At 39.4% G+C, this 13,409-nt stretch overlaps 1 protein-coding gene across 1 annotated transcript; it reads left to right on the top strand.

Annotated features, from left to right (window-relative positions):
* Positions 1-18: 18 nt before the first annotated feature.
* Positions 19-12,306, top strand: LOC113018198 (polymeric immunoglobulin receptor-like). The gene is made up of 6 exons (XM_026161260.2): positions 19-637; positions 7,796-7,910; positions 8,040-8,375; positions 8,851-9,168; positions 10,081-10,346; positions 10,734-12,306. Exons 2-6 carry the CDS (start codon positions 7,871-7,873, stop codon positions 10,815-10,817), a joined length of 1,044 nt encoding a protein of 347 aa, XP_026017045.2. The 5' UTR covers positions 19-637; positions 7,796-7,870; the 3' UTR covers positions 10,818-12,306.
* The last annotated feature ends 1,103 nt before the right edge of the window (positions 12,307-13,409 follow it).

Raw genomic sequence — 13,409 nt, 5'->3', positions numbered from 1 at the left:
GAGAGTGGGGCACGGATATACTTTAATCGAAGTTAACAGCAGCTCAACAGTACAGCAGTAGGCATACTTAACAAGTGTGGGCAGACGTGTGGTTCTGAATAACAAGAAACAAGGAGAAACAATTATCACATGTAAATATAACAATCATCACTTCCCAACATCACACCAATATAATGAACTGTAACACAGATAATGCTCAGAGGTGAATGCTCTGACATAAGAAAGTCCCACAATCCCATTTGAACAGGCAGGAAACAAGAATACCTGCATATCTCAGGCAACAGAAAAGCTAATGCCCCAAAATTAGGAAAAGTCGACAATTACATGGTCTTCAGTGCCCTCTAGTGGCTAAATAACCCAACTGCGGTGCACAGATCCAACCCGCAACAAAGGCTACGGTGGTAAGTCACATGTTTCTACCAAGCTCGATAAATCTCCTGGCCTAAACCCCTGTAATTATCGTCAACAAGTACAACCCGTGCTATAAGTGGAAATGGACCCGTAGAACTGGAGGGATTTTGACTCACATTTGCGCAGGAACGCACACGGCTGGAGATCGCTATTCCCCTGCACTAAAACATGCCGCTCCCCGGCAGGACCGTCGTAAAAGCATGTGACGTCATCACCGCAGCAAACAGTAAGAACAAAGTGGAACTTATCGGCAGACATTACCAGTGCAGTTATAACTATGCGACTGAAATATAAGGAGACTTTCGGACAGTTATACTGTCAAAAGAAATGTTCATCCAGGTTGTGATGAGTTTTTTCTTTTCCCTTTTTTATTGTCACTGATGCTTCAGGTGTGAATATCTCATAAACAACAGGCAGCAGGTTCACTATGACCCAAACTCCAGACTCAGTAAAACATCATGTCAGTGTTACAGGATACAAACTCCACAGCAGTGGAAAGTTAAAGAAAGTCCATTCATAGTTCAAAGGTCGCTCAGCAGAGGATGATTTAAATGTTATCATTGGTCAGAATTAAAACAAGAAGCTTGAACTTTTTATAAAGATTACATTTGATCAAATTGTTTTTTTGTTTATATATAGATATATTTAAAATTAATAAAAAAAATAAAACCTTTTGCTGTGCCAGCTTCTAGCTTAGTTTGACAGTGTGTAGAACAAACCTGATGAAAACTTAAAGTCAGCCAAACACATCCAAATTTTGAGGCTGGGAGTAAAAAAAACAAATCTGACTGAGCCCAAAATCAGCTGCAACCCTGTGTGGTTATTACAGTAAACACAGCGGTCTTTTCTCTTTATTTATTTATTTTTTCATAAAGTGATTTATTGTAAGCAACACAAATTTGAACAGGGGGCAAATTTTGTTTTGGCACACTGATCATTACAGTCACAGCTTGTTGTCTTTAACAGTCTCAGTGTTTTTCTTTTCTTGTTTGTGTGCGAATTTCCCCAAATCATGCGATGATCATGATTACTGACAGTCTGGTATAAAAAGTAGTTTTGTTTGGAGTTGTGCAGGACTTGTCTTTGTCATTGTATCACAGAAAAGTGTCATCAAGATGTATTCATAGCCAGAGGCCAGCAGGTGTCACTGTGGAGATGGTTTCAGATTGTTTTGACACTTCAATATAATTCCTGCACAAATGCTTCAGTGTTTCACGAAGCCTCACTTTGCCCATCACTAGTAAGCAGGCACCAAGTGCTGTTACTGCCTGCTGCACACAGCAGATCGACCAAACTGTCCGACCTGTAGATGTACATGGTTCATTCCCATGTGTCAGTTTAAAGATATCTCACTGAGTGTCAGAAAGATAAGTTTGCTTCTCTTCTCTACTGCAAGTGAAAAAAAAACTGCAGAATGTTTTCAGTGTCATCAGTTCAGCTATATTAAATCAATGTGGTGTTAAATTTTGTTATAAGAAGCAATGGGAAATGTTTTCATGTAATTTGAAAGCTTTGGATGTGTTATCAAACTTCTGAATTTCTGGAAATAATCTAATTATCTTTTTTTACTCACAATTTATTCTAAGCTTATAATTATTTGTATTTTACTCTAAACTTGAAAACTCAAGTTTATTAATTTTAAATTATGTCAAGGTCTGGGGTATGTGACACACTGTTCATGTGTTTGCACTGGTTGTTTCCGGTTTGAGTAGTATTCAATGTTGTTGTTGTTTTGTGGCCCTGCCAAGAGGAGATACTCTTTTGAAATGAAGACAAACTCAGCAGTTGGAAATCTCCAGTTCATGTGATGTGTATGATGAAGATGGTGATGATGATGATGATGATGATGATAGTGGTGGTGGCGATGATACAGCAACATAATTAATAATTTTAATAATACATTTTATTTAGAAGCACCTTTCAAGACACCTAAAGACACTTAACAATAGAATAAAATGCATAATAGGACAATGACAAAATAAAGAACAATAAAAATAAATAAAAAGCACAACATAAAATAAACAAACAGTGGGTTCACAGTGAATATGGAAATATGAACAGATGGGTTTTGAGTTAAGATTTAAACTGGGAGAGAAAAGCAATGTTTCTTATATCAGGGGGTAGAGAGTTCCATCAGCTATTTAGTTTTAGAAGGTACATTTGGAATTTGAATTTTAAATCCTCAAAAATGAAACTGAGGACATGAACTTGAGGTGAACAGTTTGTTTCATTTTAAAACAAATTATTTTGACGTCATCACCATCATCATCATTAATCAGTGATAGACTGCCCGATGATCCGTGATGTTTAAACAAACAGGTTCTGATCAGGTGCAGCTGTCAGGATATTCAGAGTCTGAATCATTGTCAGTTATTTCTCACATTTCCTTCCTTAAATCCAGAGTCAGTATCTGCAGCAGTGGTTATGTCTACTAAAACACGAAATCAGGTACTCTGATGATTAATTAATTGATGTATTATTACCAGTGTTGGGGAGTAACGGAATACATGTACCGCCGTTACGTATTTAGAATACAAAATATGAGTAACTGTATTCCGTTACAGTTACCGTTTAAAAAGGTGGTATTCAGAATACAGTTACTTTGTTGAAATAAATGGATTACACTGCAGTACTTTCCTGTTTCATTTTGTCGCGGGTCAGGACTGTTTGGGTTTTGTTTGACAGCTACGATCTGTTGTTCCAGGCGGCAGCGTTACGGTTGCCATGGTTACAGGGCGACGCTCTCTCTCTCTGCGACTGTGTGTTTCCTGGGTGAGAGAGCGCCTTTTCGTTGTTGTTGTTGTTGTGCTAAGCTAACAGGCAGAATGCTACAAGCATAGCTCTAAAGAATGTAGCATCATGGGCAGTGTAGTCCGTGTTGCAGGGAGAATGGACTGCCATACACGTTATGTGTCTGTGAGCGCGAGGAGGGAGAAAAAGGGGAGTGGAAAGGTACGAGTTGTCATCGAGGAAAAACGGGAGCTGGAAGCATGTAAATATAATAATAACCACTGCAGCCAAGAAGAGTGCCTGACGAGCCCAGTTGTAAGTAAGGTATTAAGACTCGACTGTACACCGTGTTCGTGTTTTCCTCCGAAAACAATAAGTTTCGTTGGAGCAGTCTTTCAACGCCTCTCTCTGTCTCTCGCAAGAAAAGTTGACCCACACAACAAAGTAAAGCTATTTTTCGGCTACAAGCCAACAGGGACCCCGCCGTATTAGTCAGAGGTCCCTTTACTACAGTTCGGAGTCGCGGACCTTCAGTAACAGTAATAAATCACACAGCAATAGTACATTCACGTTGTTGTAAAAAGCACGATAATATATTAAGTAATCCAAAGTATTCAGAATACGTTACTGTCATTGAGTAACGTAACGGAATACGTTACAGAATACATTTTGGGGCATGTATTCTGTATTCTGTAATGGAATACATTTTAAAAGTAACCTTCCCAACACTGATTATTACTTTGTTGTGTTGAATCTGGATGTTGTTGTATTGGTTGGCACCTTTCTGCAACATAGTGTGGAGATCTGCGGTCGTAGCTCCCATCTTTAAGAAGGAAGACCAAAGGGTGTCCATATAGATAGTGTGAGGAGTTGAATGATGTTATGCTTATTGGAGCCCCTCCTGGGGCAAACACATCCATACATACACAGCAGGTCAGTGGTGCTCCTGGGAAAATGAGGTAGGTTGGACAGGAGTAGGATGGCAGCCAAATGTGCCGGAAGGCCTGCAAGGAATAGTAATTCAAAGGGTTTATTCTGTTTTTCATAACCCTGTCACTATCTTCTTAGGTCCATGGAACATACTGCCCAAAGCAGAGAGCCCGGGAGGCGTATTCTATCTGGTAATCAGGGTGGACATGTCAGGAACAGATTTGTTTGGGGTAATTAGGGTACACTTAGTTTACCCCAAAGCCTGAGTCACACTTAAAAACTCAATGACAAATCTAACTGATAAACTAATAATCTCGGCACCAAACACGATAGGGCAAGCGGAGAATGCGAGTTCATTTATGCCAAAACAAGATAACTATACATGTTTCAGGTTTTCTACAGATAATGTAAAGTACCAGGTGGGAGAAATCGACCCTACTTGGTGTGCCGTCACACCCACGGGAAGAACCACGAATAATGTGAGTGACCCGAGCACATTAATTGGAACATGGGCAAGAAGTGGGTTGTATTATTATTGTGGGCAAAGCACCCTTTTGGTTCGTGTCCCAATGGGAAGCGTAGGGACATGTGCGATGGTGCGACTGGCGCTCCACTCATACTGATTGGAAATCAGGTAAAGACTATTCAGCAACACAACACACGTACCTTAGCAGCCAGACATAAGAGACACATTTTGGCAAAAAGAGGGACCCATGGTATACATGCATATGACCCCCGGCTAAACTCTCTGACTAGGATAGACTCCATAGGAGTGCCCAGGGGAGTTACAAACAAGTATAAGCTGGCAGACCCAGTAGCTTCAGGGTTGGAAAGTATATTCCTTTGGATAACGCCTAATAAGAATGATGACCGCATTAACTACGTTCATTACAACTGGCTGAGACTCTCTAGCCTTACCAGGGACGCCATGGAAGGGTTTGCAGAATAATCCGACTTCGCTGATGGGAGTGCAGAATCGAATGGCCCTTGACATGTTGTTGGCGGAGAAAAGGGGGCGTCTGTGCTATGTTCGGAGACATGTTCTGCACCTTTATCCCCAACAATACTGCCCCAGATGGCTCAGTAACCCGAGCTCTGGAGGGCCGGAAAATTTGTCTAAAACGATGCAAGAGCACTCAGGTATCGGAAACCCAGTGGAGTCCTGGGTGGTATCCGTGTTTGGACGGTGGAAAGGTTTGGCTATGTCAGCAACGGTTTCATTCGCTACACTTTTAGGGATACTGGTCACCTGTGGTTGTTGTGTCATTCCCTGTGTCAAAGGATTCTTGGTAAAACGATGGCTAGGGTTGCGGACTCTGGACGGGTGGATTCAATCTACCCGAGGAACTTAGATGCCATAGAGTGGGCTGAGGAGTGATACAACACGAGGTGTGGTGACATTCCTTTTTTGGAATGTCTAAAGAGGGAATGTGGAGATACAGAAATTCTTTTATTGCTGCCATATAATCTGAATCATTATACCTGCATTAATAACATTCTTTACAGCATTATTTCATGTAATAATATTTCTGACAGTATTGATACTGCATTACAGTTATTTATTGAAGATGTCCATTTGAGGATCCTTCCATTATGTTAACTTTTATTACAAGTACGGTTAGAAGTATTTTATACACATTGCATGTCTGCGCTTAGTTTGAGTTGATGTTTGGTTCATTAAGGGTCTTAAGCTTCACTGGCGTGACTATCCAGGTGATACATGCTGAGGGAAACTAGAACATAGAAGGATAACTGCAATGCATGCTTACAGTACATATAATACATATAATCTAGGAATGTGTCCGGCCTGAGGCCTCAACTCATTTGTCTTACTCAGGTGTCTTACTATATTTTATTCTACTTGGTAACAGACAGGGCAGCACGGTGGCACGGTGGTTAGCACTGTTGCCGCACAGCAAGAAGGTCCTGAGTTCAATTCCACCATCAGGCCAGGGTCTTTCTGTGTGGAGTTTGCATGTTCTCCCCGTGTTTGTGTGGGTTCTCTCCGGGTACTCCGGCTTCCTCCCACCGTCCAAAGACATGCAGCTTGTGGGGATAGGTTAATTGATTAATCCAAATTGTCACTAGGTGTGAATGTGCGAGTGAACGTGAGTGCGAATGGTTGTCTGTCCCTATGTGTTAGCCCTGCGACAGACTGGCGACCTGTCCAGGGTGTACCCCGCCTTTCGCCCTATGACAGCTGGGATAGGCTCCAGCGCCCCCCGCGACCCTGAAAAGGATAAGCGGAAGCGAATGGATGGATGGATGGTAACAGACGATCAGAGTCAATAATTAGCCTCAGAGACCCTGAGGGCTTGAAGTTTATTACCTTGTATGGAAGGTGTTATAGAAAAGAGAAGTTCTATGTCTGCTTATAGCTATTAAAGATGTACGATTAACTGTGACTAATGTCTGGAACCTATTTTAATCTGTCATTGACGCCATGGGGGGGCGTGTACCCCACTGCTTTATAAGTATCCACAACATGTATTTTGGTCAGAAGACATATGTTGATGTTTTCTCCGGGCTGTTAATAAACTCATCGTTTGATTGCACTTTTCTGGGGCCTCCGTGGTTTGTGACACTGCTTTACATTGATTGATTTCGCGACACATGTGCAATGGCATGACATGTAATTCATATGTATCCATTTTCTTTAAGTGTTGTTTTGATGTTACAAAGAGTAAACTTGTCACATACAGCAGTCTAATAGCTGAGTGGATATTTTGGGTAGTTTAGTTGTGCATAAAAGTGCAGTATCTTTGTGGTAGCATAAAATGTTCTTTAAATAAACTGACTTCCTCAAAATGATATGCTTATCTCACAGATCACTTGCAGAGAACTACTGTCCAATGACTCAGTAAAGCTGAAACCACACTTAATAAAGCTACTTGATTTTAGTGTTTCAAAGATTTTGAATGTCACTCCTGTCGATACAAATGGCTGCTTGGACACTTTCAGCTGCCATGATATGAGTTCAGCTTGTGTCCCATTATTTGGACAGAGACCTGCTGTTTCTTCACTCTCTCTGGATTTTTCAGAAATTAAAGGTTATGGGGGAAGTTGTACTTTGGGTCATTCTGACAGTCAGACAGAGAACAGCTGTGTCAAAGTCAATTGTGAAGCACCTCCTTAACTCCATATTCAACAAGACGCATTATTCAAAATTCAGAAACTCCTTTAGTTACAAAGTAAACAAGTTCCTCAGATTGAACAAGGATTAGGAAGTTGTTTTATGGCCCCTGCATATTCCTAATCTAACTGTGATATTGCACTGATATTTGTAACCTCGGATTGATTAGGACTCAGTACGAATAACTTCAGTTACAAATAAACAAACAAAAACCCCCAAAATGAAACGAGGAGTTTTATAAGTTATAGTGAAACTCTGGAAAGCTCTCAAATAAAATTAATTTACCAGAAGCATGAAAGATTTTTTTATCTGCTTTCTGTTCCCCTTTCATCATAAAGCTGCATCAGCAGTATTTTAAGGTCACAAAGTCAAATTTAATCTGAAATTTGTTCATTCACAATCACAGCATCAAAGATGTTTCATGATGAACAAACTGCGTACAGGTAGATTAATGATGTTGATGTTTGTACACATGTACACTGTATCATCGCATCACTATCCTCATTAGCATGTTTTGTGTGTAACTGAACAAATATAAGGAAGTGAAAAAAAGGGAACATGCGACTAAACAGTTGTCTTATAATCTGACAGACACAGACGGAGTGAAGTGTCAGACGCTGTTCTTCTGAAGTTTAACAACTTTTCTGCATCAGGATCAAAACCAAAATGAAAATCCTCCATTTTCTCTTCTTTGTTTTCTTGTCAGGTGAGGACTGATTACCTCATTGTCTCTTTCATGCTGCTCTTTATTCATTTTTATTTTTTATGGGAACTTTATAAAATGCACATATTTGCATTTGATATTCATCTTACTATTATTATTCTTATCTGACAGATCCAGCTGTGCTCGTCATGGCAAGGCTCAACATCTATTCTGCAGCTGAAGGAGGAAATGCTACACTTAACTGCCACTTAACTTTACCTGGAAGCACAAAGTTCTTCTGTAAGGAAAAATGTGAGCGAACAGAAAATATCCTCATTAAAACAGATGGAAGCACAGCTCAGAGTGGGAGATACAGCATTAATTATAAAGATGGATCTTCAGGAAAAGGAATTGTGTCTGTGACCTTCACACACATGATCAAGTCTGACGCAGGAATGTACAGGTGTGGTTTGGGAAAATCTTCTGCTCCGGATTCATACTCAGACTTTGTGGTCAGAGTTTCAAATGGTGAGTTTATACTAAAGTATGTGTGTGTTTCTGTCCATGTGTTTTAGCCTAAGTACTTGCACCTACAAGCATCACATTATCAGATGTGTCTTGGTTTTAACAGCAAAACCCTCCCAAGTTAACATCTCTGATCAAGAATAATAGAAGTAAGAAGTTTGCTCTGTTTGCCAAAATTGAACAGTGGCTAAACATTTGATATTATGGGAAAATTTAAATATAGCAGATGAAAGGTCAGCCCTCTGTACTTCCAAATCTTCATTATGTGAATGTAACATTTTGAATGGCTTCTTTAAATATGCTAATATTATTGTAGAGTAGTCACTGATCCTGCCCAGGGTCAGGTGAGTGTTTTCTGAGATTTTCACTGATTTTATATAAAAATCAGAATATCATCAATCATGCTTACATGCTACAGGAAATGCGACACAACAGCTTACAGGAAGTACAGACTAATTCATGTTCTTCTGCTTCACAGATCTGGATAAAACCTCTGGTTTTACTCGCACAGAAACTGAGGGAGAAGCAGTCACATTGGGATGTGCCTATACTGTGTACGGACAGAGGAAGTTCTTTTGTAAGAATGAGTGTAAGAATGAAGGGGAGATCCTCATTGACACAAGCAATGATAAATCTGTGAGTGGCAGATACAGCATTGAATATACAGCAGGATCTGCGTTTGGACTGCATGCGACCATCACACAGCTGACCAAGTCAGATACAGGAGGGTACAGGTGTGGTTATGGAAACCCTCTGTCTCCAGATTCATACTACAGTACCAGTCTTGTTGTCATTGGTAAGTAGGATGGTAAGAAATATGTGATTTAAAAAAAAAACAATAGCATGCTTTGTCATTCAGTAGGATAAAATAACATAAAAACTGAGGACTCCTGTTACTCACTGTCACGGTCGGGGCTATTGTCTCTTTTCAGTGTCTTTTTTTATTATCTTTTCTTTTGTTATTTTGAATAACACCTTAATTTATTTAAGTTCTAATGAGATGCCTGTATCCTGCAGTAAAACCTGAGCAGAAGATTTGTGACTCATAATTGTATGAATGAACATTTGGCAAAAGTGCAAAACAATCTCTATGTTAAATCTTTTGTTGGAGGGAGTTGTTCTTTTAAATTTTCTCTGTTTCTTCAAAAATGTCTGTTCACATACATATAAAAGCATAGCCACTAGCTGAGGCCAAATGTATTAAAGTGTTACAGTCAAGTTGTGTTGGTGATGACATTGTGTTCAAATGACAGACAAAACCTGTGTCTCAAATGTGGCTTGAGAAAATTATGAATCAAACTGAATTTCAAAAAATCAGACCGTTATCAGTTCTAGTGTAAAAGCATGATGGTGTTATATTCTGAACAGAATTTTATTTGTGATAGTCAAGCTACGGTTGATTGCTAATTTTACAGTTAATGTACAATACACTGCAGAATATAATATAATCATGTGCCAAACAACCATCTGTCACACCAACATCCAACCTCACTTTTTCAGTGTGCACTAAAAGTTTCCAAATTAATGTTTTGAAGAGTTTGAGTTCATCAGGTGATGTGGATTGACACTGAGATTGAGTGAGAGGCTGGCCATGACTTTCTAATCTGCTTTAAAGATTTCATTATAATGTTAATGATGCATTTTGTATTTGGCAAATGTTTTTATTTTCAAGCATCACTACTTTTTTAAATTTGTGTATTGTTCACAGGTTCAAATCCACATACTTCGACACCACAAGCAACAACTAAAACAACACAAACACCACCAACAACAACAGCACAGAGACAGAGTTTCACTCCAAAGATTTCTACGTCTTCATCAGATTGTCCTCACTCCTCTTTGGGTCTGGTTGTGTGTGTCTCTCTGATTGGTGTTTTACTGATGGCTGTTTTCATCCTGCTCCTCTACATTTATAAGACAAGGAGGAACACTGCACTGAACATCAGAGAAAATGCAGGCAACAAAAACATGGAGGTGAGTTTCTGTCACTTGTTTACTTTCTGTTTATACAGGTTTCAGTGACCACAGTTTAATCACTGTGATGTTCTTAATGAAGTGTAGTGAAAAATGAATATTTTTTTTAAATTAATAACAGACCAAGTTACAGAAACATGTTCTCTTTTTGTTCTAGTACTTCTTATTGTTATTGTTATTAGGTTGGTTCTTCTGTATTTGCATGTTTTTTTCTTTCCCAGACAAGCATCAGTTCACCATATCTAAATATGTGAAATCACATTTAGCCCTGTCAGTATTTTGCTCTGAAGCAAAACTGCTGTACTTCTCATTTTTAATAGCATGAAACTGATAATGCATAATGTTTTTGAAACCTCAGCTTTTATGTTGTTGATGTTTTATTTTCAGTTGTCTGGCACATACGAGAACTGGGGTCCACCCTCCCAACATAAAGGCAGTAAGGACCAGGATCACGTCTACTCTGCTTTGTAAAAAGCACAAGTCTGAAAATGCTAATGTTCTGATGCTTTTTTTTTCTCTTTGGGCAAGTTTAAGATCTTATATAATTTGTTTCACACACATATAAATATATATGAACTGAGCTTATTTTTTCCAGTTACTTTCTATGTATTCTTGACTTCTTTCTTTATCCATAAATCTGACTGAATGAAACATTCATGTACCACATTTAAAAATAATGAAAAGTCTGTAAGTGTACTAAGATTTTTAATTACTGGAGATCAGGAAAAGTCCATTATGTTTTCCATTTTTATTGACCTATTTAGCATTTCACATATATTTAGCATGGTAGCAAAAAAGCTTCAATATGCAATCTTAGCTTTGTAACACTGAGAACATGCTTATTACGCTGCATTATAAACATTTGAAGAAGAGATCAGTAGAAATATGTTTTATTGACAGAAACAGAAAACCAAAAGCTTTTTTCTAACATGCAATAAAATGGTTCACAAGCTGGCCAAAAAAAGGAAGTTGAGCCTGATTAAAGCTTAAGAAACTTTACCTCTCCTCATCCTCACCATCACCCTCAGAGGAGCTTTGTCCTGTTCTTTATTGTGGTGGTGAGGGAGGTTGTCAAACTAAAGAAGAAGGCTTTGGTTGGTCTGAAGCAGCAGACCGATACGGGAGGGCCAAAGTGTTGTGGCCTCAGCAGTTGCGGAAAAAAACTTGGTAGTTGGAGGAGGTTGTGGGTGAGACAATTCACAGTTTGCTTAGAATCCATAACAAAGAAAACCAGAATAAACAAATAAACACTTACTTGGTTAGATGTGCAGTGTATGGGAGCAGGTGCATGATGGTTTCAACAGGCTCAAGTACAGCAGTCACTCAGCATCAGCACATCTATTCTCTGTAAGAGGAACTCAGTTGCACATCAAGGCAGACTCACTCCAAAACCTCTGAATGCTTATCACAAACACTGTAATTACCGCTGGATCCCTCTGCACACGTCATTCACAACACAACATGTTGTTGCTCAGCATAAGGAAACAGACTGAGAAGTGTGTATTCAAAGGAGGCATTCAGGTGGAGTATTGCAGGCAGTCACAGCCCAGAACTAAATATGAAACTAAGCACAAAGTAATGTCCAAGGTTTTTTTAATCAAGTGATTCTAATTTTTGTTCCAGGTTCTGTTTATTTGGTATTTTCTATGAAACAAAAAAAATTAATGTGAAATAATATAAGTTTCATATAGAAGACTTATGTTGTTGTGATTCTCTTTGTTTTGCATACACTGTAATGAGTGAATCAGGTCAGACTGTAGATTTTCCTTCTTCTAGCTGTGCTGACTGACCTTTGACCTCATGAATGAAGCATGACGTTTTCCTGCTTAGCTGACTGGATGCATTACAGTCAGACACCGGCCTCAATAAGAGAAACAAGTTTATGTATATACATCATTATAGCTGAATGTGTGTACGCCAGGGGGCGCTGCTCCTTTTGATTAAATCGTCTGTTACAGTTTTTTCTGATTGCTTAAGCACATTTTTTGTAACTATTTTGCAAAACTCTTCACACAAATAAGAAAACCTGTCACCCAATAATCAAAACATTGTAGTTCTCTTGCAAAAGCAAACACAGCTAGGTTAACTCTTCACACCTTCGTAAAAATGGTGTTTCCGTATCAAACAGTACACACAAGCCATCATCTACTAAGCACACAATGCGCCAACTGCACACTGATGGTATGAATACAAAACACATCTGGCTTTTGCTTCCTCTGTGCACAAGGTAGGCTATGTCAGTTTGAGCTCATACTTCTGTCATAGATCCATAAGCATAGAGGGATCCAAACTTCAAGTACTGGTGTTTATTCAAACACATCAAAACAAACACAAGTGTTTATTTCCAAGTATAGGATTATTTGCAATCGCCATAATGACTATATGGGTTACTTGGTCTGCAGTGAACATGCTTCCTCTGCCCCCAGCATCTGGTCATCTAGCAATTCTGTAAAGTAACAATTTCAGTATTTTTACATCAATGGTATTGGTGTGTTTCTCATTGGCAAATGGCAGTGCTACAAATCTTTGTGCGAAGTGACTGTACTAACCGATTCTCATTTCAAGATGTCCTTATGGTGCTTGCTCCAGTGTAGCAGCTCGAGTTAGGCTGGACCCGTTGGCCAGCTACCCTCAGGGTCATTCCACGGTTGATTACATGGTCCACTATTGTAGCTCTGATGTCATCAGCAATTCTATTTCTTACTCTTCCTACCCTTCCTCTCCCCCCTCCTCATCTTCCTCTCCCCCCTCCTCGTCTTCCTCTTGCTCCTCCTTGTCCTTGTCGTCCTCTTCATCCTACTTCTTCACCTCCACGTCCTCTTCCTCGGCCTCCTCTACTTCTCACTCTTTCTGCTCCCGCCATTGTACTCCGCACACACAGCTTACCTGTATTATAGTGCTTAGGCTGATTGCAAAGTGAACTAATTATCTAAAAAAGTTTTCACATGTGAAAGTGTGCCAGACAGTTGGCAAAATAGTGTAAATAATAGCCATAAATGTGTATAGTTTTGCTAGGAGTGTGTTGATCATTTGGAAATTGAGTGTAAAGCAGTGAGTTGTGTT

Source organism: Astatotilapia calliptera, chromosome 3, assembly GCF_964374335.1.
Source record: "Astatotilapia calliptera chromosome 3, fAstCal68.1, whole genome shotgun sequence".
NCBI lineage: Eukaryota > Metazoa > Chordata > Actinopteri > Cichliformes > Cichlidae > Astatotilapia > Astatotilapia calliptera.
Note: the sequence above shows the minus strand (reverse complement) of the source record. Positions and strands in the feature narration are given on the sequence as shown.